At 41.2% G+C, this 27,569-nt stretch overlaps 1 protein-coding gene across 1 annotated transcript; it reads right to left on the reverse strand.

Moving 5' to 3' along the window:
* Positions 1-1,109: 1,109 nt before the first annotated feature.
* LOC308145283 (SH3 and cysteine-rich domain-containing protein 2-like) lies at positions 1,110-27,189 on the reverse strand (the record flags this gene model as incomplete). The annotated part of the gene is made up of 11 exons (XM_080516664.1): positions 1,110-1,208; positions 1,519-1,656; positions 3,095-3,146; positions 4,656-4,744; positions 4,906-4,961; positions 6,579-6,642; positions 6,773-6,885; positions 7,049-7,133; positions 13,630-13,724; positions 14,525-14,900; positions 27,115-27,189. The coding sequence occupies 11 exons, from the start codon at positions 27,187-27,189 to the stop codon at positions 1,110-1,112; spliced, it is 1,242 nt and encodes a 413-aa protein (XP_080372790.1).
* Between the last annotated feature and the right edge of the window lie 380 nt (positions 27,190-27,569).

Consider the following 27,569-nt stretch of genomic DNA (forward strand, 5'->3'; position numbering starts at 1 on the left):
CCTCTCTGCTCTGAGAAGCAAGCGCAGGACAAAGTCAAGACACAACACCATTCTCACGCTGCAGTGCACAACCACACGACGGTGAATTTACTAAAGTTACATACACAGACAAAGTATCAGATTATAATGGAATGAAGCGGAGGCTCTTAGCTGATTTTTCGAGCTACATGGAACAGGGCAAGTTATAAAATCTGCTAGTGTGTAGAAGAGTGCGATTGAAGGGCATACTGGAAACTCCCAGAGGTACATGAAAAGCATTCGTCACATTGGAGCTGTGAAGAGCGCAAATGTAATGTTTTATAATCATCAGAGAGTAATCTGAAACACAGAAAACCCCCAGTGCATGTGTGCGTGTGTCTGTGTGTTATGACTTTGACTGGATCAGGATGTAGCAGAGAAGACTTTTTACATTATGTAATACCTGAATCAATTTCTAGTCAGACCGGAGGTGACATGTATGTACATGATGAATCCGCATCATAACAGCCAAACGTGCGCAATGTGAGCTGCAGTCTTTACACACGAAACTTGGACGACTATGGCTCAAACCCTCAGGGTAATCTGCTGGAGTGTTTGAAACATACAAGAAATCCAAAAAGTGCTTGCACAAGCAAATACAAGAAACGGTTTCTCCCCACCATCTTTGTCTACAAACAAGGACATAAGGACTGTTTGCTCACATGGTCCTCGAGGCTTCAACATGCCTTGACATCATAATAAAGTAGTCCTCTCTCCTTTTTGTTTTTTATTCGCATGGCCTATGGAGATGGCTATTGAGGTAGCCAGACTTCCTGCACATGTACCCACTTAATGCTACATTTTTTCTTGTGAGTGTTTATAAAACCACACAAAGTTGCAGTTGTGCTACAAGAAAAGTAGCTCTAAAAACTCTAGATAGACCCCCCCCCCCTGTCCTTTAAGAGTCACTCTTCAAAGTCATCTGCAGTAAAAAGCAAAGTTGCCTTTTGTCATCCACTGGAGTTGCTAATTTACTGCCACCTTTGCGAGGGGTGGAGGTGGGTGGTTGGTGGTCAGTGAGGTTCTTGGCTAAACACTCCTGAGTATTCCTCCCGCATCAAACTGAGGGTCAAAGAAGAGGTGAGCCGTCATCATATTTCCAGCAGATACTGCACAGGGACCAGGCCTCTCTTCTTCCCGCTGCTCAGCCGGAGAAAACCGTCGGCCTCTTCGTTCTTCCCCACACAGATCTGCAGGGGGAGAGTCGGTGGGAGATTGAAGGAGAGAGAGAGAGAGACAGAGAGAGAGAGAGAGAGAGAGAGAGAGGGAGAGGAGTATCGAAGCGTGAGGAGGGGCGAGTGACATTCAGTAATGTGAGCGAGTATTTGGACTGAGGCGAAAAAAGTGAGCTCCACTAAAAGCCATCACATGCTGTTCTCTGTAATCTCAGCAGTTTTCTGCATCCATTTGCATACATTTGAAACAGTTTGTGTGTGTGCGTGCGTGCACGGGTGTGTAGCGAGGGAAATTTTCTTTTTAATGCATTTTATGGTCGCTCACCTGGGCCTCTTTCACAGTCATCTGGCCTTTGTCTCGGTTGCCGTGGAAACCGGCGGTGACCTTCCACGCACGCTCACCAGGACGGACCCGCTGCACAAAGTTGGCTGGGAAATATCCCACCTTGTCTCTGCTTTTCCCCTGGTAAACACACGCAAACATGGACAAACATATCAGCCTCTGTATTCCCCCGTCCTTTTCCGGGCTGGATAGAATGGGGCGAAAGGTTATTAATTGCTTTCCGTATGAACATGTATTACAGTGGCTGGTTTGAGCCTCCGATTTGCCGCCACGTTTACAAAGGGAAATGACTGTTCGGTCTGCTTGTGTTTCTACATGAACCGCATCCACAACACTGCTTCCACTCCAGTCCTTCAGAGTCCTTGGCTGAGTGCGCGATAACCGTCTTCACGTACTCATTTTTGTTTACTCCACCAGCTGCCTGAATTTGCATTACATTTGTGTCACGGCCACAAAAGTGAATTCAAATGAACCATCACAATTAGCAAGAAAATGGAAATGAAAAGAGATTTCTGAGGTTTCTTGTTCTCTAATTAGCTGCATCGCCACCGCCAACACACTAAAATGCATTCGTGTTTGTGGAGCCCTAATCCCCAGTTTCTCTCCCTCTTTCTCTCGCTCGGTAGAGACTCTGGCACACAAGCGTGCAAAGCCCATGAGTGCCGGAGTCACATGACTGCAAATTTAGCCATTTTGCTTGTGTTGGCTCCTCACATGAGGCAAGAGCATGTTTACAGTGACATCGCAGACAATTTATGTGGAGCTGAAATATCCGTTTTGGGCTATTTATGCTTGTAGATTTCACTGCAACAACATCAGAATAGTTTGTGTCCTTGAAAGAAAAACACATTTTGCAAACACTAAATTAAGATCAATAAGTCCTTTCTGCTCTGCAGAAGTCAAGCTCTTATATGCTCTTCATCTGACTGATAATGGCGATTCAATCAGCACCTCTTCGACATGGCAAAAGTAAATGTAAACGAAATGCATAGTATTGCGCGTTGTGTGCGTCATTTAGAATGATGAAGCCCACAAGACTCATAAATCCCCGGTCTGTCCTTAAGGATCATTTTCCTAACTCATAAAGCCACCCCGAAGCATCATAACCACGGTGACTCTCTGTCATTCAGTAGAAATAAATACGCTGCTTATTTTTCTCTGCCGTTTTACTGATGTAACAACTCGTCTCTCCTGATAACGGCGAAGGTTAAAATCTCTCAACGTCTCATTAAACACCAACTGCAATCTGTCTTCTCCTCTTCAAACTAACTCGCTTTGCTCACACTCCCACCTGCTCTCCTTCAAGCACATCCACACGCTCTTCAGGCTGATTGTTTTTAAACAGCTGATTTGAATGAAGGGAGTCGAATTGTGTAATTGAAGGCCATATGTGCGGCTCTTAGTGTCGCACTCTTTGCAAGGCAACCTGGAGATTCACAGTGATGATATTTTATTCACGTAAGAACAGATTTAGTGAGAAGAAAGACAGGAAATCCGAGGTTTGTAAAATATTCATTGGATGGACGGCACTTCTGAGCGATTTTATTTCAAAGCCCACCTTCCACCAGTCCTCGTTGGAGTCGTCTGTAACTTGAACTCTGTCACCAGGCCTGCAGGGAAAAAAGAAAAAAAAGAAGATGATCAAACAAAATGCTCGAGGAGAGATTTTATACACTCATCAACATTCCCAAACAACACCATCTATAGCATTTTCCCCCAGACAGCCAACAGTAGTACTGGTGGTTAGAACGCACGCTTCAAAGTGAGATTCAGCCCAGATTGAGTCCAGGTTTAGGGGCTGGTCTGTGCAGAGTTTGCATGTTGGGATGGTTCTCTTGTGGTTCTGGGTTCAGAAGCAGCATTTAGAATTTCAAACTTTAAACACAGTGTTTGAACATGTTGGAAAATGTGCTTTTTTTGCCGATTTGAACTAAAAGTTGGTTCGAACTTCTGAGCTTTGTGGAAACTCATTCTCAGCTTCCTGTCATATAAAGCTACAATGATGATCCAATTATCATGTAAATGATGGACCACAAGTCACTGAACAACTATTTTGCATTGTTTTATTGAGTCAAGTCCTTTATTCGAATACATAAGCATCTCAGATATGGCCACTGATTTCTTTAGTCCTTATGATCATAAACTGAATATGTTTTAACTTTTGACTAAATATAAATAAATGTATTAGATTCATGAAAAACAAAACAGATTTATGTTCTTCTTCCAGTTTAAAGACTCAAGAAAATATCTACCTATCTACCTATATATGCCCTATCCTCAATATGTTTTCTATACTTCAAAGAAGAAAACCCTGAAAACGCATTATTTTCTTTGACATATGTCACATCGAAGATAAGTGGAAAGTCTAACGTATCATGAAGCCTTTGAACAGCATTTCTGAAGATTTGAAATAAATATTGGTTCATTTAATATTCACCTCCTAAAAGCTTGAAAATGATTTGCTGGTTGATGTGATGCAGGAAGAGCAACTCAAGTATTACATTTTTTTTCTGTTTGCAGTGCTTTAATTCACAATATACTAACACCATTCAAATACGATGTGTACAGGCCACACAGTGAGCATTATGAGGACTTTCATCTGGGTCTTGTTTGCGCATAAACTTGAAAAGATACTTTGTATAATCTTTTTCTCAGGAACAGTTTGAGAAGCCTCATATATTATTGGGTGAGAAGAATCGGCAACATTGGCCAAACTGCGCTCGTGGCTGCATGACTGACCCACATATGTCCTAACCTTTCTTCTTTTATGAATCGGATCTTAACACTGTGTTAAGTAACACTTACTGGCGCACAGATGTATCCTCCAGATTACTGGTGGGAGTCCTACCACACCCAGCAGTTTTTTTGTTTGTTTTTTTCGCCTACAAACAAACAAATCTCCCTTTTTTTTTTCCCCAGTCATGCACTCAATGCAGAGGTTTGTCCTTTGAAAGATCCCAGATGCAAACTTCTACAATCACCCCGCCGAGGAGGCAGATGGTGTGTGAATGTCAGTTCGAGTTTTGTCCAGGTACATTAGCCTTTCTCGCTCACCTGGCCACTGCAATCAACACACAAGCACAACCACAACAACAACAAAACAAAGAGGCCGGACTCACTGTAGTTCCAGGTCGTTCTTCTCCTGAGGCAGAAACTTGTAGAGCGCCACGTAGGTGTGGATGGAGTGAACCTCAACTCGCTTGGGCGTCTAAAGGTTTTGGAGGAAGATTAAGAGATTATCTGTAGAAGTTTGAAACTGCGTGAAATGGAAGGAGAGATTGACGGACTTTGACAAGAGTGCATTTGCAGCAAAAAAAATAAATAAAGGAAGAAAGAAACTGAAACAAGAGAGGACTGCTGACTACACACCTTCAGACTGACCCTGTCTTCTGAATCAGCCTTCTCGCTTTCAGGGGGAGTGAGCACTGGAAAGGTGGAAACGTTGAGATAGAGGAAAAAGAAAAGGAGTGAGGGGAATGATGAAATGCAAAAGGCAATGAAAGGTCACATGTGTGGTGGGGGGGAAAAAAAAGAGAAAAAGAAGAAGTGAGTGAGGAAAAGAAACGAGATAGAGAAGAAAGAGAGAGCTTGTCACTTTGCAGCAATCGAAGAGAAGGCAGAAGTGAAGGTCATTTACTGTAAAGTGGCAGCAGCACAAACACAGATGATCCCTTCTCCTGGGACGAATGACAAAGAGGGAAAAGTACTGCCTGGTCACACGCACACGTGCACACACACACACATGCACACGCACGTGCACACGCACACCCTCTACTGTACTGTATGTTAATGTAGTGCTTTTACTCTCTCACATGTATCTCTTTAATACACACATATGACAACATTTTAGGGACTTTTAACATTTAATCTATGTCCACACTGAAAATAAAGCTTTTCCAATGGTTGTGAACTGTGACTTTTTCCTATTTTTTAAAAGGAAATGTAAATGTAAATGTGAAGCTACAGCAGGCAGAAATTAGTTTAGCTGAGTTTAAAAAATGGCTCCAATTCAAGTTTTCAAGGACACCCAGGATATGCACTTTCTTGATCAGTCGAGATCCTTTCCCAAAGTGCATCTGAAGATGGGAAGACTTTTTAATTGTAATATTATTCAAACCAGTTGAAGAATTATTGATTCACAAGTTAAGAAGTTCAGAGAATGTAACATTTCTGAATTTGCCACAATTTCTGTGTCCTAATGGCCAGTAAAAGCATACACAGATTTATTTTCCTTTAAAAGGCCAAATGTGCGAATCATGGCATATTAAACCAAAAGTACTATGATTGTTGTTGTGCTTAAACCAAATCCAATCAACAGCCTTCAAGCTCAGAATTTACCATGTTGCATTTTATCCATTTCTTGCAAGATTCAATTCTCTGATTTACTTATTAATTATATATGGCACCTTTGAGGAAGGTGATTTTAATGGCGTTTCATCTCCCGTCCTGGAAAAGTCATGGTGATGGACACACCTCATTAAATCATAATCTCCTCCATTGAAGCAGAAATAAATGAAGATAGGTAATTTAAAAACCTCAAATTCACTCATACCCTCACACAGCTACCATGGAAGGTGCTGAATCTTCATTGGAAGGGTTCAGTGTCTTGCCCATGGACACTTTGGCACATGGAAAGGAAAGATGTGGGATTGAAACTATACACTTGGGACTGAAGTTGAGTCCCAGTAATAATAAGCCTTGAGTCATTTGTGTGCCTGAGACCAGAACAGGTTGCAGGTGTTTAGCAACGTAATCACTACATTTTACACCTGTAAACCTTTGAAGTGATCTGAACCCAACAATACATTTGTAAAACAAGAGCATGAGAAAATGTAGTATTTGGCTGGTGAAGTCTTCTCACAATAAAAAAAAAACATAACCTGACTCTGTAGCAGATGTTCATATTTCGAGGTCTAGCACTGATTCTCACAATTCAGCCAACAGGATTATGTCCCGTCAAAGAATCCTCTTCGGAGCTGTCAAGGTGATATAAGTCATTCAAGTGACTTGAGGAGAATAAATAAAAAGATGACATGACTTACTTCCTGGGATGTTTTCTTCCTCTGGTATCGGCTGGTTTTCTGGCTTCTCTTGCAGTTTTTCTTCCTGAGATCAAGACAAGGTTGCAGCCAGTAAAGTCAACAATATTCTCAGTATGATTCATGTCAACATGAATTCACATGAATGACAGGGGACGACGTTATATCTGTGTTTGTTTTTTTTTTTCTTCCTGTACCTCATGACAGGGTGATTCTGAGATACTGCCGAAACTGGAGCGACTCATCTGAGCCAGCGACGTCCCGTAGCGCAGTGCCTCATACACGGGGTCAACGACGCCGTTATCCGCCTCTGCAAGGAGCCAGATCGATTGAAACAGAGCAACATATGTGCAATTTTAAAAATGATTATTTCCTGACACACACACATAAACACAGCAGGCGGACAGGCATCAAGGACTGAAGGTCATTAGTCATCTAAGAATCCAGTTCATTTCATCACTTCCATCACTTACCCTGGGCAGCAGGAGCCTCTCGAACCACACCCAGAGTATCGCTGGTCAGCATAGGAGAACTGAAGTTCCTCTTAAAGGCTCCACTCTGACAGGAGAAAGGGGAAATGGACAGCAGAGGAAAGAGAAATGTTACCCGATGTGGTAAAAATAACAAACAGCAAAGCCTTTCTGTCAAGTCCGTCTGTCAAGTAACTATTCAAAGCAAGTTTTTTGTTTCTTTTTTCAAACAAAATAATAAAAAAAAAAATACTCCACAGTACATTTACAAATGTGAACGTAGTGTTGCTCACCATGTCTATCCCTTTACGAACACAATACACCATCGTATCATGGAAACCTCCAGCAGGATAACACACAGATCTCAAATATCCATCCATCAATCCATCTTATATACTGCTTTATTCTGCTCAGGGTCACGTGGGGCTTGCTCAGATCCCAGTTAACTGTCGGTGAGGGCAGGATACACCCTGAACAGGTCGCCACTGTCCATCTCGATTATCACAAATCGCAAATAATTTCACACTGGTTTCTTGAACTCGACCTCAAGTCCACTGTCCTCCAATGGCCTTCGCAGTCACCAGATCTCCATCCAAAAAAAGCACCTTTACTGTTGCAACAGGACATTTATATCATATATCATGCAGCTGACTAATTTGCAGTACCTGTGTGATGCCATTATGTCAACATGAGGTAAATCAGCCTATTATTGAATCTTAAAAGCAAAGGTAGGTTTAATCAGGGATTAGCAAGGTGTTCTTGGTCAAATGTGAAGTGAGTGTGAAGAAATCCTCCCTGTAATGTTTCATAGCATAGTGAAACCTTCTCAGTTTCTGTACCCATTAAATGTATGTGCATGGCAGTTCACAGTTATGAAAGTGTTCAAATTCAACAAAAGTATTCACAACACAAACGAGGGCCAAAAGTCCCCTTGGGACATTGAAAGTAACAAACATCTCCAAAACATTTGACCTTTCTCATGATTTCTTGTATAACTCAGCTACACATTGTGTCTATTCAGCTTCCACTTTTACACTTGTTGCCTTTAAAGCCATTGCAACTTGCAATGTAGACGTTGCTACGCTTTAACACTGAAAGTGATCCAGTTTCTTTGATGCTTCAGATGTGTTGTTTTATTTATTTATTTTTAAATAGGAACATGTTTTTTTTTCTTACTGCAAATTGCTTAAATTATTCCAACTCGTGCAAGATTTGATGGATTGTTCTTCTCATAATGAACAGACTAATTATTCATCAATTAAAACTGTATCAGCTCTGGTTCAATAAATTGCGAAATGATCCGATTCTGCAGAAAGTCTGAAAATGAGCCAAGTCATCACAATCAGGTGTGTCGGAGCCGAGAGATGCTGAAAGGTATGCGACCATCCAGGATCAGGATTTAATACCTCAGCTTTCACCCTTCAAAACACAAGTGGTTCGCAAACCACCCTCAATGTTAAACATGAAAGCACCGGTTTCAAGCTGCAACAAAAGCTATTGCCACAAATGCTCCTCTTTAATATGTCACAGACTAAAATCGACACTTTTAAACAATAACTGTCTCTACAATATGCAAATGTCTCGGGTAATCCGGTGAGTTGGGACCAGGGAGACATTTAAAACAGGTGGCAAAAGAAAAAAAGAAAAAAACGAAAGAGACAACAGCAACAAAGAAACAGATGGCTCACACATAAGCCAACATTTTTCTTGTGAAAAAAGTATTTGAACTCAGCTCTAATGATTCCACTCATGTTTGTCGATTATGTGTTTAAAACAGTGTAGTTTATAATATTTTCCAATAAATATTCTATCTTGTTTGCATATACTATTAGCGTTGAACACATTAATACCGAACAGAACCACGTTTTTTTCCATTTCAAGGCTCAAGTAGATGTTATATTGAGGACAAGGTGCCGAGCAGCATTCGATTGTATCAGAGAGTGGCAGCTTTGAGGGTTTAATATAAACCCAGGACATTTGTCAAAGACAAACACGAATGTCAACTTTATTTGTTGACCCATCCTCCTCTCTTCGGGGCTTTGAAGTAAATTACTGTTGTTGACACTTTCCTCATCTGAGCCCTTCAGTTTATGGCCTGCAGAAAGAACAAAAGTGCTCATGATAAATGAGCCGGCATTGCCTCAGTATTCCTCCCCCCCTTTTAATAACCTCTTGACGGAAACATAAACCTGACAGTAATGAGTTGACCGCCGCTCGCCTGACGGACACAAGAAAACGCTTTGAGCACCAAAATGAATCCCTTTGGTATATTTTACTGCCACGACACATTAAGGTGAGATCGGCCGTTGTGATGTATGACCAAATTACTGCGGTGGCGTTATCACTGCCCACTTCATGATGGAAATAACACCCGCATACCCTCAATAATTGCCCCCAATTGCTGCTGCGCTCCGAATGCAGCGCTGTCAAACGCTTCCCCACCTCTCAGATCGTCCACGCACGTGTACCGGTTCTATTAATTCCCCTCAAAGATTTGTCAAATTCAAAATCAACCTGATGAGATCTGCGTCTGTATGACTTTGATATCCGACTGCTTTCCTTATTTAGCCAGACAAACGTGTTTAACTGCAGTACATGAAGCAAACAGAGATAATATTACAAAGTGTTGCTGTTGACAGATGGGAGCTGTGAAGAGGATGCTCTCAGTCCCAAAATAGAAAGACTTGATAAAGATAGTATCTCAATTTTGCTTAGTGTCTTTTTTTTTATGCCAACTGATACATTGTGAAAAGTGCGATGCCACCAGGACGTCTTTTTTCAGCGCACAGTATCAGAGATGAATAAAAATGTATGTCGTGTCTTGGGGGTAGGCAGCTGACCAATGACACTGTTCAATAATCAATATATATATTATGGAAGTTTCACAATATACAACAGATATTACTGAGGAAGTCAGTGATCAAATTGATGTCGGCGCCACAAACCTGCTACCTTAAGTTTGACAAAGCGGTAGTGAAGACATATGAATATCTTAAATAGTTGCAAATAAAAATGTCCAGCATATGACATAGTTTTTTTTAATGTCATAACTGGGATTTTAATCCAGTATGGCAGTACGCTAATTGTGTTACAATGTCTCAACAACCATCAAAAATACGTAGATATTTAAAGGATCCTGTTTTTGACCACTAAAGTATGTTTGTTGCACCGATTTATCATTTATCAACATATTGTAGTCAACAATCCATTTGATTTTCACCCAGTGAACATTGAGAGTACTGAGACAGGCTTTTTCCTTATTAGCGCTTTAATTATCCCCGTTTCAATTTGTGTCTCGGTCTACTTTTCAAGAAAACACAGGGCACGATAATAAAATGGTTCTCTTTAAGTAGGGATATTGAATGCCTCATTTACCCTTGGTTCATGTTAAATAATGAGGGATAATTGAACTTTACGACACTGTCATTGCCAAAAACAAAGATGTACACACAACTGACAGGAGATGAAGCGATGCATCGGTATCACAAGTTTGGAAGCAAGAAAAAAATTTAAGTATTACAGGATGTCAGCAAGGGGATGTGCATCATCACTGGAGAGTCTGGATATTGAAATTTAAGAACGTAGAAAAGCTCAAGCTCTGTTCTGTTGAGATCAATTTTGGACCCTGAACACTGGAATATGACAGAAGAGACTCGCACTAAAATGAGGGATGATGAGTGTGTGTGTGTGTGTGTGTGTGTGTGTGTGTGTGTGTGTGTGTGTGTGTGTGTGTGTGTGTGTGTGTGTGTGTGTGTGTGTGTGTGTGTGTGTGTGTGTGTGTGTGTGTGTGTGTGTGTGTAGACAGTGTGCCGAGGCAATATTTTTGTGCAGTGCTCAGCAAGCCCAGTCTTTCAATAAAACTGTAATACATCTTTAAGTTTAATTAACATTGATTACCTAAATGTTGTCACCATTCCAAAGTCATTTAAAGCCGTTTGATTCTGGAGATATTTTGACGCCGTGTGCCATATATCAGTGGCCTCAGCAACTGTTCCCAGAATAAGCCAAAGGAAGCACAGCCATCAATATTAGTTTATCAGAATTAAAACGCAGCTAATTTAGATAAAAACTCACTTTTGGCCCATGAGTTTTCTAATTTTGTGTCGCCTCTTGTTAATGATGAGAAGTGGAAATGGATGATTAATAATGAATAACAAAACAAGTAACAAAGGTACTATGCAGGTCTTTTATTTCGTAATGTCTTGTGTAAAAGGACCCCTTGTGTGTGAAGAGTGGCCTTATTTAAAGTCTTTTGTGAACTGAGGTTCCTTTGAATTTCTCTGTTTGAACTGATTAAAAATGACTGAAGTAGTTATTTTCCCCAACCTCCACCAAATACTGCCTGAAGCCACAACATATCTCAAAAACTTAGAAAACACAGCTTAAAAACTTCCACATTTAGCACTGCCGATCACATAAAATATATATTTCTTGCATTCATGAAATTAAAAACCTCCTGATATTTCATTAGTTTATTCTCAGAAACTTTTCTTTGAAAAATACATGAAGAACTCAAATAGATACAAACCTGTGATACGATAAAGTGTGAAGGTGACATGGAAAATGACAAAACACAAAACATATGATTTAAGGAGGTGCTGATAGACAATTTCCTCACGTCCCATCATGTTGAACATTATAATTAAGTTATTCATTACAATCTGCTTAAATCAAATTTTATTGATGTAGCATTGCATCAACAGCTGCACTGTTGTAACGTCAATGACTGTAATTAAATAAATAATAAGAATCATTGAATTCCATTCTCATCTATTCATTCATGACCTACTAGACTATAAGTGATTTCATTAGGGGGGAAAAATGAATAAATGAAATGTTTGCATCAAAATAATATATTTCACAGCACTTAGCCATCCTCAGGAATTATTTACTTTATGCATTACTTGCAATGATCCATTCCAGATTAGTCACACTGAGCCAGCCTGCTTCTCCTGGTCTCTGTTGTTAATGGACACTGCCCCTGCAGCAATGAGCCTCTGTCTGGTCTCCACTCATCCCCAGAGTGTATCGAGCTGGCATTTCTGCTCAGAAAAGCAACTTCTTCCCACATTCTCTACAGCTCATTTCTCTCTACATTGTGCTGAACTCTCAGATTGTCATTTTTCTTTTTCTTTTTTTTTTGCTGCAAGTGTTGTGATTCAATTAGAATCCAAACAACATTTCACAAGTGATCTTTTTGTGTTGCGAACGCTATGGATGAATCACTTCGGTTGAGTCGGTGAACTCCGGACCTCAACATGCATCAACGTGGCCTCAGACTCCTTCCACTCCCAGTAAAAAGCCTAATCCTCGCTTTTGATGAGTGCGCAGTGATCGAAAAGGACACAGCCGAAGGCTTGGCGATAGCCTGCCGTGTCATATCCTCGAGGGATTGTGTGTGCCTCAAACACACTGAATTTCACACTGAATTAGCCAGACCAGCTGGTACAGAGAGATATTGATTTTCCAACAGAGTTGAGAGGGGAGGAAGGAAATGTAGCGGCCAGACGAGAGAGAGGAAGAGAGGAGGGCGTTGTGTGAGAAGAGCAGCACATGCAGGAGGAAGGACAAAAAGGCTGAGTGAAGAAATGTTGGGACCTGGCCCCACAAACTTTATCAGTATCATCCTCCTAGGATTTTTGTTTCTGCTGTGGTATTTAGGATATTTCTTTCCCTCCCCCCGTGGCTATCCTTTCACACGTTTCCAGCCTGTTTTGCAAAGCCATGGTCAATCCACATTCCAATTAAAGCCCCTACCTTTGTCTCTGCTGGTCTGGAAAAGGGCATTATCCTCTTTTAACAAGACGGGGGCTTTGAGGCTAAGCATATTACCAGAACGAAAGGCCATGCCAAGTGACTGAGAGGAACAATTACAGCATCCAGATGCTGTTTAATTCTGCTGACGCGATACATCCTTGGCTCGTCTCTGCCCAACGGAGAATATGCATATTCCCACTGAATTTTTACAAACAATTACACAAATATAAAAATGTAATTCACTATGGGACGAACATTGCTGGACACACAACACTGAGACTTTAGGTGAATGAGAAATTGTAAATTCTGTGTGACTGTCTGTCTCTCCGTTTGTCCTGTGATGGACTGGCAACCTCTTCACAGTGTACCCTGCCTTCAAATTAACATTTACCTACACACATAGTCTATTATCTTGAATGCAACTATCCTGTCTCTCTTTAAGTAGTATTTGTACAATGTTGAGCTGCTGTGATGAATAAATTATATCTTAATTATTTCACCTTATAAGTTGAAACTTGGACAAAGCGATACCAACGATGGAAAGAATTTAGCAAAACCTACTACTCTGATAGTAGGATGGGCCTGGATGCTGTCAAGGGTAAATACAACTTTTTAATATGTGTATTCAACTGGTGTGGACTGTAAATCCAGTTACGTACGGCCTCCGAAACAACTTGCATGCTCCCGAAAACAAAAGCTGGATGTTACTGCTGTGTCAGACACTTCCAGTGAATCTTTGTGTGGCTATTTATTTATAAGTGTGTGTGGTATCACTGATAAGAACGTAGAAAGCCTGGCAGGCAAACCTCCTCCTGAAGGCGTCTTACCTTTCCATTACAGGGCAGCTGGGAGAGCTCAGATGAACACCAGAGGTGGGCTGCCAGCTTACAAGCTTTACAACGTAACCCCTGCTTGGAGTTTCCTGCAATGACACCAAAGCCATTCAGTTTCACACAACTCCGTCCTGGGAAAGCAATTCTGTCATTGTTGGATAGTAATAGAAATCGTTAACACATATAGTAGAGTCTTTTCTGTCTAATGAACTTTAATCAGTTGAAAGATTTTCACATTTTTGTGCACTTCTTTGAAATTATCTGGCCTTTCTTGCTCTTTTTTGGATTTTCAAAGCACCAAATTCAAAGTGTTTTTTTTAGCAAAGAGAAAAATAAACTTGATGGAATTTAATGTGTGGACTTGCCCATCCAGCTCATATGTAACTTTCTTTACAGCTTAAACACTTGGGATAGGAGTTAGTATGGAGTCTATGTAGACCTATGAATCCAGAGAAATAAAGGTTGTGAAATAGTTATATAAAAGTAACACATTCAAGAAATAGCCTTTTCTGTATCAACTCGCACAGTTTAAAATACTCTAGAACCAAAATGGCTTACCATCTTCACACAAGCATGTCCGATGAGAGGAATGTTATTGGAAACAAGACTGGATCACTTGTAATCAATATTTTTAAATAGGACCAGTTACTGCTGAGCAAACAGTTTCACTGCAAATTGTCCGTGGATAAACTTCAGTCATAATCGTTAGGTTTTTAAGACTGATAAAAGTATGCAGATGATGCAGAGAGTCTCTGGTTAAAAATAAGCCAGATCTTAAATACTCAAATGCTTGTTTCTGCAATCTGTCACTGATAATCTGCAGACGCTGGGCCAACGTGGCCACATTGCTCGCGCAATGTCTTTGAAGCCAGTGGCTCCTCTTACCCACCTTGGATCATATGTTTGCATCGCTGGCAGCTGGCGGGCCGTCGGAAGACGTGCTCCTGGAAACAGTGGGTCTTAACGGGCTGCATGAGCTGGGCCTGAGACTTTAGCTGGTTCTTGGAGGTCACGGACAGACAAGGACTGATGGACGGGGAGTGTGACGACAACGAAGGGTTGGGGCTGACAGAGGGGGAGAGGGAGGGAGAGCGCTCGTAGGCTAAAGGGGACTCGGAGAAGGGTGGAGGAGATGGCGGGATCGGCGGTGTGGTGATGAGGGCAGATGGAGGGCGCGATTCGCCGTTGCTACGCTGGAAAAAGTTGTCCATGCTCTTGCTGCGGATGACGGACTTGAGGGAAAGGGAGCGCTTCAGTCGCTGCAGCTGCAAACAAAGAGGGAAAACAAAGTTGCTGAGGTGACCTTCTGTGGCAGAGAATGATTCAAAACGACAACAAGCTGCTTCAGGCTGGAGTTTTAGGGAGATTCACCCCTCAAAGAAAACGAGAGCTGAAGAAACCTGTGGGGAACGTCTGTCTCAGCATGTCACTGCCTGTAACACTTCAGTTTATTATGAAAATAGAGAAACTGTTGTTTCCTTCTCATTAAATACAAATATCAATAATATCAGATATAGGTTAAAAAAAAAAAAAAAAAACCCACTACAATTGAAACATGGAATCCTTTGACCTGACACTACATGTGACCTGATTATATTTCACAATGCTAAACAATTAAACGGACCTAAAACTAAACAATGCTAAACTCTTAAACGATATAAAATTAATATCTGAAAGCACTCTTGCAATCCATTTATAATGGTACAAAGATTGCACCCCCACCCCCCGCATTTTCTGCACCATGGTTTGGTCGATGCAACACACAAGCGAGTGAAGGGGAGGGTCACTTCAGGTTTCACTTAAAACAAGAGACACGTCAGACACTTTCAGTTATTCATTCTTTCAACAAAAAAGTGTCTTATCGGTCGTCTCCAGACAGAATTTCTATCACTTCACCACCTCGCGGTCAAATCTCCTGCTACAGGAGGTCAGCTTCGAATACTACAATTTACAGTATGTCTAGGAAACACAATACACACTTCATCAGCTCACCAGAAAAAGTCGGTTCCAAGTATATTTTGTGCCATAGTTAGGTCATTAAAAAACAACAACAACAAAAAAACATTCGGCCATCCGACCAAAACAGCAAGCCAATTGAAGAGAGGAATATGTAATGTAATCCATCCATCTCTGACAGCGTTTTATCCAGTTCAGGGTAAAAGCAATTTAACAAGATCTTTTGAAATGTCCTGGAGTGCACATGGGACCGTTTCATAGTTGTGTCATCTGGCGAGGGCAGCACAGCCAGACAGGTTCACAGTCTCAGGTAGTGTTTCTCAGTTTGTGTTTATTAGTGTTATGATGAAAAAAAGGGAGAAAAAAAATTCCCATCCTATTTAATTAACACCTTTTAGAAAGTAGAGATGACAGTGTTGTTAGTGTGTTGATTTGGAGCAGGACTGTTCTACATTCAGAGGGATAATTACTCCACTAGGCAAAAACAACCCCCAAATTTGATATACATTTCCATTTCAGTCATTCTTGGTCATGGAAATGTAACATTTAAATCCTTTATATAGCTTGACTGCCTAAATATAGTTATTATATTAAATTGGACTGATTTGAATTATTTCCTATTCCATTCATGTTATTCCAGGAAACACAAGGGCAACGGTTTTTTCCCTCCTCAAAATAGCTTTTTAAGAAATGTTTCTCTTGATTGTCTCACCCAATGAAACGACATTTCTGACCTTGTCCCTAATCTTGATTTGTGTCTAACTCAAGGAGATGTGGAGTGTTTGACAGATTCGTCTCTTTAGAAAGAGTCTGGAGAGTCCAGCCTATGAATGTCCTTGTCTTTCCACACCGTCTTCTGATCTTCCACCTACAGTTTTTACCCACTTCTCCTCTTAGATCCAAACTTGCCATCCCTTGTGAATTCAGCAGAGTCAATAGCTCTTAAAATTCACGTTTGATTAGCTTTATTGAGCGGCCTGCACCTTCGCATTTGATGCAGTCAGTGGAGCACGATAGACACTGTGTTTATTGTCGATTTTTGCGTCTCTCCACGTCCTGCACTCCTGCCATCCAGTGCTCTTGGCCACAATTAAAGAGGAACTGATAATGACAAACAATTACGGGGACTTAGGCGCGATGGGAACCAACATAGGAAAACAATAACTGCTTTGGACTCATCCATCAAGAGAATGGCCTGGAAAATGAGGGCAAGGACGTAATCGGTCCCTGAGACTGAAGAGTACCTCCTCGTTCTGCACAGAGCTCATTAGCTGTGTATGTGGCTGGGTTGAGGACACCACTTTGATCACTGGAGCCGTGCCTCAAACTTCAAAGTCATACTTTATTTATTATATTCTGGATTCACGCTGAGTCTGTGTGTTAATTTTTCAATCTGTTTTTCCGCAATGTAGCACAAGGTAAGATATTTCTCCAAAACGAGAAGAAGAGAAAAAGAAAAAAAAAAAAATCAAACAGCCACCGAACTGAAAAGAAGTTGGCTTTATATTGTTGTCTTCACGTATGTTCGAAGGTGCTGGCTTTCCCCGTCGTGCGTATTGCATCTTTGAGCTTAAAAACGCGCCACATCACACATCTGCACTCCTTCACAGAAAAGTGAATCAATAGCATTGAGCAGACTCCTTTTTTCCCCCTCATCTTTGAGCAACAGATTCGCAGATGCCAATTAGTTTGAGTGATGAAAAGAGTCCTCTCTGTTGACCCATTAGTGAGCTCCTCTCGTAAATGTTTCCTACAGAGAGCTGAGTCCATGCTTTTCTTAATGGCCTTTTCTTGGCTCGACTGGTGGCCCATTCAGTAATGGATGTTCTTCTCTATTAGGTTTCTTAACTTGTCCCGACTTTGTTAATCTCCGCTGTACTGGAGGACCGCCTTTATATTCCGCTTCCAAGAGAAAATGAACAACTTCTTCAAGCACAAACTAGACAACACATGTCCAATAATCACTGCCTTAATATATCTCCTTGGGCTTTTAAAAAGATTAAAAGAAAGACAAGAACGGGGACAAAGACAGGATGAAGCAAGGCAAGAGTGAAAGAAAAATAGCTTGTTAAATAAAGTGTTTTTAGCAGTCTTGGATGCTTGTGTAATCATGAAGATTAGACACAGGGTTTCTTTAGAAACCCATGTGTTGAATGGATTTGAGGGGTTGTCAGGTCTCCATAAATATGTGGAAAAGATGCAAAGAGCAATCATATTTTTCAATCTTATGGAAACCTTTCAGTGTTTTGAGGGTCAGAAACCCTTTCTAACCTTATCTAAAGAGCCACAGAGACATATAAGCAAAAGAGAAAATATACTTGCACAGTTCACATCAAATATTTAAATTGTCTTATTCTCAGTCACATAATTTCGACAAAATTAAAGGATCAAGTTTTGGGCGGCACAATATATCAAATATTTATCATCACAGCAATAACAACATTCCCAATATGAATACTGCAAATTAATGATGGAATAGAAACAAATGATGGTTCCATGCAGTTTGCATTCATGCATACAAGCAGATGGGGGTTTATTGCACTAGATTGCGCTCATGACGGCTTGTATTTCACTTCATTCTGTCAACAAAAACCATCACCCCGGCTTTCAGAAATGACCAAAAACAACAAAGTCAAATGGGACGGGATGAAAAAGAGCTGTAAGACTTATTTAGAAGTACAAAGAACAAAGAAATCAGCACATTCAGGTGTTTGCTTCTTTATCGGAAGTCAACCGCAACACGACACCACATTATCAGGTATGGCATGGTATCACACAACAGTAATCTAGATTATTGCTGAAATGCTATTTTGATCTCAAATCTGGTATTTCCACATAAGTGGAACTTTACACCACAGCACGTTGGTGCTATTCCTCCAAATAATTTCAAGACTGTCACCTGCTTCAATGTCCTGTAAAACAAGGCCCCTGGAGCCAAATAAAAGGACTTTGGCAATTTGGTGGAAGAAAAGTTGCCTGGCCTTACATCAATTCCATCAGTGAGAAACGATGTTGTCCATCGACCGTGGCAGCTTTCCCAACCATCCCAGAAGAGTGAAAGCAGTTACAGTAACACGGGAGGATTTATCTGACTTCGAATGTTTCTCATTCGGGACCCGGGTCGGCTCGATTTCACAATCACTCCTCCCTCCAGCGCGGCGTGCTGCAACTTCAGTTCAATGCATTGTTGCCACGCAGTCGCTGCCTGAGTAGTGTGCTGGTAGGATTACATTTTCAGTGTTGTGCCCCCAAGTAGAATGCCATTCCTACATCTGACAAAACAAAGTATTTTTGAGTACACCTTGACTGAGAACATCATGAATACACTGTACAAGCATTAGAACACAATGACAAACACATCCATCCTTCAGGACATAATGCTGCACACAAATCACCTATTCAACTATATTCTAGTCTTGTCATGGTTTTTATTACAGCTGCCGTTGACTGCCTGATGCTATGTTTCTTGCATCCTGTTTAAAAAAAAAAAAAAAAAAACACATCCACTGAAAACAGAGGAAAAGTCAAACGCTGACATCTAATGAATGCAAAGCTCTGCGCTTCTGCACGACACTCTCGCGTCTCTCTGTAAGGTTTGGAGAAGTCTATTTATGGATCACAGAACTGGAGACTCATCACACTCCGAACTACTGACAGCAATTAGTGCATCACGGAGCGAGTAGTGTAGCGTACCAGAGCAGACAGAGGTTTGAGGGCGACAGAGCAAAGAATAAAAGCAAGTGTATGCGGGCAGTCAAAGAAAGTGAAGAATACTGTATATTCCTGTTTCAGCCGCAGGAAGTAGGGGAAGGAGCGTAGCGAGAGGAGGGGATGAAAGAAATACAGCGCCACCATCAAGCGGTCTCGCACATGTTCTCCGGCCGCCTCAAAACGAGCACGGAGACGTTTGGCAGAGGCTTCTAAAAATAGGCTGTTGTGGAGAATGCTTGGATAAATTAATGATTAAGACGTGAGGTGGATGTTCAGAAAAGATGCCTGTGAAAGGCTAAAAGTCGGCGTGCTGCTACTGACATGGAGTTGTAGCTTCAGTGATTCGCCATTTATTTTTGCTGCATTAAAACTGAGGTAATTCAGGCTGGAGCCTATAAGACATCAACACCCTGAAATCATTAAGGGCATGTTGTATTTCCTCTGAACACTATGTTCTACATCTCCATGTTTGCAATTATAGTCTCTGCGCCGATGTACCAAGCACCATCTCTGAAGAATATTAAGTTCTTGACCTTGGCAAATGTGATTTCTAGTACTGCGAATGACTTAATTAACGAAATAAGATGGTAACATCATGACTGATCATTTACAGGGTAAGATCACACCTGGCAGTTTTAGAGATGTGGTAAAAAAAAAAAAAAAAAACATAAATACCAAGTGTCAGACATCAATATGAAAATAGAATAAAGTGTGTAAGGTGAGCAGCTAAAGTCAAACCTGCAGGAAAGCTGCAGAGGGTATACTCTTTACCTAGAGGCGGAGATATTGCATATTCATGGAATATATAACAAGTATTTCTCTGCATGTGTGCCTACAGATGGCTCGTCTCACCTTCTGCTTTGCTTCTTGTCAACGAGTCAGCTCAGGTTGAGCCTCGTGCGAACACATATAAGCCGGCGCTTTCAGTGTGGCTCTGATTTGCATAAACACTTGCTTCATAAAACTCCACGATCCCTGTTTAAATTAAAATAAAGGCTTGTTTTTTATCTTTCGTCTTACATTAAAACGAATGCTATAACAACACGCAGTTTGCTGTAAGCTCAAATAACTATTCATTACATCCATCCATCCGTCCGTCTTCAATGCTCCCTCATCTAATTACATTCATAGATTGCTCCGGGCAAACTCACATGTTATTGGACTGTGGGAGGAAACCCAGAAAGAGCCAAGGCATGCACAGATCGAACATGCAAACTCCACTGAGAAAGGCCCGGGTTGGATTTGAACCAACAAACCTCCTTGTTATAAGGCGACGGCACTCTTCAGTTATTTCATGAACCCAAATTCACTGCTTTAACGTTACATTATTAGTATAGTATGATGGAAAAACCGTGGTGTGGTGGTTCACGGTTTGAATCTAGTCTTTTCAGTGCAGAGTTTGCATGCTCTTTAGCTAGAAGATGGATGCATGGGTACAATATGTTTAATGCCGTGTATATATGACTAAAGAGGGCAGATGTCAGCATGTAGCTTTGTATTAAGTAATGTTTTTTCCTCCTGGTCTCGTGCCCTGCAGAAACCTTATCTGCAGTTGACACAGTGGAGCCGTTTATTCCCCAGAGTCGGTTTTGTTTCGGTATACAACAAGCCCACAGCAGTGTGTGTCTCAGGATATCTCTGGCTGCTTGTGATATTAAAAAAACATCTCGCTGGAGCCCGATCAAGTTTGGTGTGCTGCTTGTAGTGCCCCGTGCTTTGAATTAAAGGTGACCTCATTAGGAATTGTTCCAGCTGGACCTTGTTCGGTAAAAAGTGCTTCCACTGAAATGACCTTTTTTGCGAATGCAAAACTGTAGCGCCTCGCCGAACAGGCTGCACTCCCAATAATGCAGGTTAGAAGCTATTGACAACTCCGTGAACTGGTGTGACATTTCACTTTTTACATTGAGAAGATAGTGAGAGACTTCATCAACCCCGGTATGCAGAATTCTTAATTCATCTTCACTTTGCTCACCCTGCCGTCAATGTTCCCGTTTTACAGTCTCCCTCACCCTCAGGGTTACACATTCATTAGCAGTTTTGGAGCTGTACATGTCCCCGTCCCTCAAACTTCCTGTACTTTACACATGACCTTATCTTCACCTGTCCCTCAGGCTGGATGAGGAAACTCAAATCATTCACTCAATGACAAACCGCTGACTAATTTACGATGACTGCATCAGCAATATAAGCCTATCGGGTGACAGTAGAAGGGTCACAAAGTTAAAAGAGGAAAAATAAACAAACATGTTCCACAATTCAAACATGACTCTGCAGAGAAGCACTGGATGAGTTGAATTTTACAGAAATATCACGATAATGTCCCCATTAGGCATTACAAGCAATCAAGGTAAATTCTACCATCGCATCTTCCTGAAGGCATTCACATCTTTGTGTGTGGCATCAAAGCGTCGGGCTGATGTTTGAAGGACTGTTTCCTCATGCGTAGCAGCCACCAGCTCACCAGCTGCCAGCCAGAGCGTGCAGCAAAAGAAGCTTGCAGTTCCAAATCCGACCATTTAAAGGGCTTAACTGCACAAGGAGCTTTGACGGTTCGCATTAGGTGACAATCACAATGGTTCTTTGATGTCTGTACAAAAGGTAGAGGAACCAACTCACAGTCGGTTCCCTTTGATATCACCTCAAGCCTTAACAAGGGTGTTATTTTAGAGATAAAACTATGATCATGCCGGAGAAATCTGAAGGAAAAAAAAAAAAAAAACTTTTCTTAAACATCTGTCTCCACGGGAAGACAATTGACACAAGTCGTACCACGTTTTGCAATTCTGTACACATTAATGAGTCAGCACTTGTTTCACAGCGTCACACCAAACAAAGCCTTAATAACGCCTCAGAAACCAATCAGTTACATCTGATGGTGGCTTAATTGCGTAAACTTTTGAGGATGTTAAACAAAACAAGATGATTTTAATGGGTATCTCACATCAAATGTGCTTTTTAAGTGGTATTCATGATCAAGATGCCTTGAGATATTCAAACAAACAAGGAGAGAAACTCAAGATGAATCATATTTAAACCCAGTGTTACTGTTGACGAAAACTGAATTAAGCCGGTATTTTTTCAAGGATACACGATAGTGTGTAACGGCGTATGCTAATTGGCTACGCAACACAGAGGATGTGACAGAAATGGGAAAAATATGATTACGTATTGCTACTTTGGTTAAGTGCTGGCAAGCATAATTTCATTTGGGCGTTTAAAATGTAGTCAGCAATGAATTATGTTCACTATCAAACTGTCTCCACTTGACCACATCACATTTTGATACTCGGCACATATTCCAAACTGACTCCTCCCAACATTCAAACAAACAAGCAGCCAGCCAAGATCAGTCGCATTCAAAGGACGTTCCCCTTGATGACATAAAGTACGGTTTTTATTCTTTCAAGACCTTCAGCTGACTATCATACACTCGAGTTCACAGGCGAAGCTGCCGGCTGAGGCTGAAATGATGACTTGAGAAAATGACGACGTAAAAGGTTGTATTCAGTAACGCTTTCAAATTGAACAAACATGACATTTGTTATCCGACTGTCTGCTACGTTAACAACTTCACGTTGTTAAAAATGACGCACTCGATAAAGCAGCCGTATACGGTCAGCACTGAATAAAGTCCAGTTTTATTCCCAACCGGCTCCTCTGCACATGGGACTCTGCTGGATCAGCAACATTTCTGAACTCAATCAAGGACAGTAATTCATTGACCTCGTCATTAATCACGACGGAGCAAGGTCAACACTCCACAATGCAGGCAAGGTGAAGAATGATTTATAGAGATTTCCCTTTTTGTTGTGTATTCCTTTTTTTGTTGTTGTTGTAAACAACCTGCGCCTCCGAACTGATGATCTGCTTCTGAGTAAACTACAGTTTTCCACAAGTGAGCAGGACCGGTCCATCATTCTGGCAGGTCAAACACAAACACATCAACGTCTGTCAGAAGTCTGACGAGTGACTGATGTACCCCACTGTGCTTTTTTCTTTTTTTTTCCTCCATATTTTCCTCATAGTCATTCTCTTATCCCCAGCAGGATCTCAGCCTGGCTTTCCTATTCTTAAATCACCTTTATCCTTTGAGCGCTCAGGCAGCTACGCCAGCGAGTCACTCTGAGCTGTGGAGAAAGGGCTATTGAGATGTAAGAAAGCAGAGAGCTGTGGCAAAGGAGAGACGTAAAGAAGAAGCGGGGAGAGGTGGTATGAAGGGGAAAGGTTAATTTAAAACAATCCGATGAAGCGGGATAAGAGAAACAAAATGCACTTTGAGTGGGAAGCGAGACAGTATTTCAATGGAGAGGACCTGCTGATCCAGGTTTCGGGAGAGACGCTCTGACAAATGAATGAGAAAGGCAAAGTTGGACAGAAACTGCTGCCATCATTTCACCTCCATAAAAACGTCTTTGCGTGGGCTGAAAGTGCAGTAAACTTTATGAAGGTCCTACGGAGCAAGGCAACAACACCGCAATGTATAATCTAACAACCTCTATTCTGGTGGGTTTTACATATTTCTGCGCCGTCATTACACCTCCCATGAAACACATGAAGTACAAGGGTATTCATTTGTTTTTTGTATTCTATTTTGTGAGAGCGGTTATAAAATTAGGGACACATTGTAGTGCAGTGGTCAGCTCTGCCATCTCACACCCTGTGTGTGTCGTACGATTTCAGTGTGTGATATTCTAACCCGTGTTTGCCCCGGGATCAGAAGATACTCTGATTTTGTGCTTTAGCTCGGGTGCAGAGTATAAAGTGAACGTACAATATTTGATAATGCTGTTGAGTATTGCCATTAATCCATTTCCAAATAACAGTCCTCTTTCTCTTGCCCCGTATTTCCACCAGCTGTATCGATGCCCTGTTTATCTTCTTTTTTTTTGTGCTTCTTACTGTTGCACTGCGGCCAATGAGCCAAGAAATAATTAGGACACTTTTCTTTTATATTTGAAATTCTGTGATTTTGAATTAGCTCAGCATGAATGCCCACTGCAAGGAAACTTAATTAATTCATCATGTTTGATATGTGAATTACACATTGATATTTCAGCATTGATAAAACTTTTAATATACTGTATTCTGCAGCCCCAGTTTCAGACTGATGGAAACATTAAACTATGGTCAATCCATTGTTTTTAAGGACGAGTAAAGAGAGTCAGGGAATACAATAAGACAACAAAAGTCCTTGACTATGGAGTCAAAGCATGAACAGTGAACATGTCTCTACTTTCAACTTCCTTTTTGTCACACTTTTTGAAATACAGCAGTTGACTTATGCGAGATCAGAGGCCCTCTGGCTTTGTATTTGTTTTTTTCCATTTCACATTTTTTACGTGTTTTGATGAGCACAATTCCAAGTATTTAATAAAAATGTATTCCAAAATTTATGAATATCAATTTTTACTACTGTAGACAGTTGTTTTTCTTACTTACAGTAGTGGCTCATGTGTTGTGCTTTTTGCTATTTCCTTTGTTTTACCCACCAAATTCACACATTTTGCCAGACTTGGGGTTTTTTCTTTTTAAGTGTAATTGTAAGTCACGTTGCTGAATGTGGTTAGGGTTAGGGAGTACAGAGTACAGCAGTACAGACGTGAGAGTGGCGTTGATTCCCTCACATGATTCTTCGTAACAAGGAAAATAAAAGGGATGACTGAATGTCAGACACTTGAAAGTCACGGGCTACAAGTGATTCAAGTGGAATAAGATAATTTCAGGTGCAATCACCTTGCCTGTAGGTGGGGAAGATTGAAAGACTATTCATTCTTTGTCACTCCCTCTATTAGAGGGATTCTAGAAAGCTGGTGGGCCCACTTAGCGCTGTAATAAATACTCTGAGAGCCGAGAGAGGTAGAGGAGTGGGACATAAAGGAGGGCTGATGAAGAGATGAGAGAGACGGCACAGACAGGTGCTAAGAGAGGGAGAAGAGGGAAAGCAGGAGGTAGAAATTGCTTTGAAATGAGTAAAGCCAAGTGAGAAGATTGAGTGCGACGCAAAGAATCAAGTGAAGCTCTGGAGGTACCTTCGAGCAAACTCCTCTTAAAGAGCCCCCAGTTGTAACACACATTTAATCTCTCGCTCTTCTCCTCTCTCCACTCTCCTTCTGCGGGATGTGAAGCGGTCACGGCTGCCAGCAGAGGTCTTGGCAAACAATTGAGCTGCATGGCTGACACGGCGAGGAGGATTGTTGTCCTTCCCAGTTCTGTTTTGTCTGGACGACCATTTGTGTGAATTATGACCCAGCCCCGAGCGAGACACAGCAAACATCTGCTCGCTGATTGGCTCATAAATTCACGCAGCACCCCGATGCCCTCCATCCATTGTGCTGTCGGTAGACAAACAGCAAGAACACGAAGCCCGCCGTGCCAGGCTTGCTCCACGTCCCCATGGTGAAGACCAGCGATGAACAATCCTGACGTGATTTGTTGGTGTGATATCTCCAGCAATTAGGCTGGCTCTTGGAGCACATTTGTTAAAACAAGGCTAAATGTAGAGCAGTGACAAAGGCATGAATCCTCAGCGTTTTTACTAACATTATTTTTCTACTAAGATCATAAGACCTTGTAAGGAGCGGCTTTTGGCTGGTAGCCCCATCATTAAAGGAAACGTGCTGTAAACCCGAATCGGGGTTAAGAAAATTATTCTGAATCAAACTGAAACTGTCAGCAGTAAGTGGTTTGATCAAATTTAGATGAAATAGAATGAAATCAAATAAGAAGCAGGTATATTTGATGGGGTTATGTCTCTTTTGCAGACTTTTCCCAAGTCTCTCTTCATTGGTTGTGGCCATAAATGGTCATAATACTGAATATTTAATCAAATAACCAATAATAGAAGCAGATAAAAACTCGAGAGAGTCAAGAAAATAATTGGGTTATTACAGACTAAAGAGGGTTTTTTTTCTTCTTTTTGCTGTGCATGTTGTACTTCTTATGATGGTCCCAGTGGGACAGACCACTTCTCAGCTAGAACACTGTACTTGTAATGATGAATGCATCCACACAAGAAAAGGGATATTATAGAGCCTTATAGTTTTAAATAGCGCTGCATAATATCAAACATGTGATAATGTTGATGAGCATTTCAAAAATGATGTGATTTGCAATAAATACAAACACTTATGGGAATGTTTTAGCGCTTTGAATTTGTTTTTTCCATATTCTTGATAAGTTACACCATGTAGAAGGAAGCAAGTTTTTATTTTCCCATCACATGTGCATCTGTAAGACCCATCAAATAAGTTTAGGAAATGCTGCAGTGATTTTTTTAAATTGTTTTTTACTTGATTATTGTGCTTAAAACTGTAGTGAGGTTTATTTATTTATTTAGTTGATGTCACATTGAATAAACAGACCATGAGTGCATAGAGCATAGAAACACAGTTTATCAAATCTCTCTTTTTCAATATTAATATTGAAGCATTTTATTCACCTGACGTACAGGGACTACCGTTGCACCCATCCGACTGTAAATGTGTGTAAATGTAAAAAAAAAAAAAAAAAACGTGCACACCTCGGTGTAATCCCCGCTCTCTAACTTTAGAGTCAGGTTAGTTACGAGACTTAAAGCAGCTTAAAGTTGTTACGCAAGCCCTGCAGCCGCCACATCTCCAGCCTGGAGAGACGCAAAGCGCACGCACTTCTGCATCATTACAATGATGATTTGCTTTTTTTTGTGGTTTTTTTTCTTGCAGCCAAACCACGCAGTTAAACAAAACCACCATAGCAATAATAAAAAAAATAAAAAAAGCCCCTCCATTCTCTGGTTTGGTTTTAATTTCCATTTACACTCAGGTGTGTTACCTTTGATTCCTGCTGACTGGCCTGCGGTCGGTGCAGGTTTTGAGGTTCATTCTCCTTTTCGCTGATTTCCGTCATCTTGGGTCGGGAAATGTTCCTTCAACGGCAAAACTGAGCCCAAGTGACAAGTCCACGGCGAAAGATTGGGAAATTAAAATAAATTAAAAAAAAAAAACCCAACTAGACAAAAAGAGGTTTAAACCTCGATGCACAGTCTCATGAGAAGAGGCAGGGCGGTTTTTAAGACGCGCAACTCATCTTCCTGCTCCAACATCCATCCATCCATCCATCCATTCAGCGCAATGAAGCGTCCGGAAGGTGCGTCTCTTCTCCAATAGATGAATAAAAAAAAAAATGCTTTGTGGAGGAAAACGTCCCGGCCAGGCTGTTCATGCACGGCTCATTCCGCTGCCAGTTTTCTCTCCTCTCTCTCTCTCTCACACACACAGACACACAGA

Source organism: Blennius ocellaris, assembly GCF_963422515.1.
Source record: "Blennius ocellaris genome assembly, chromosome: 21".
In the NCBI taxonomy this organism is placed as follows: Eukaryota; Metazoa; Chordata; class Actinopteri; order Blenniiformes; family Blenniidae; genus Blennius; species Blennius ocellaris.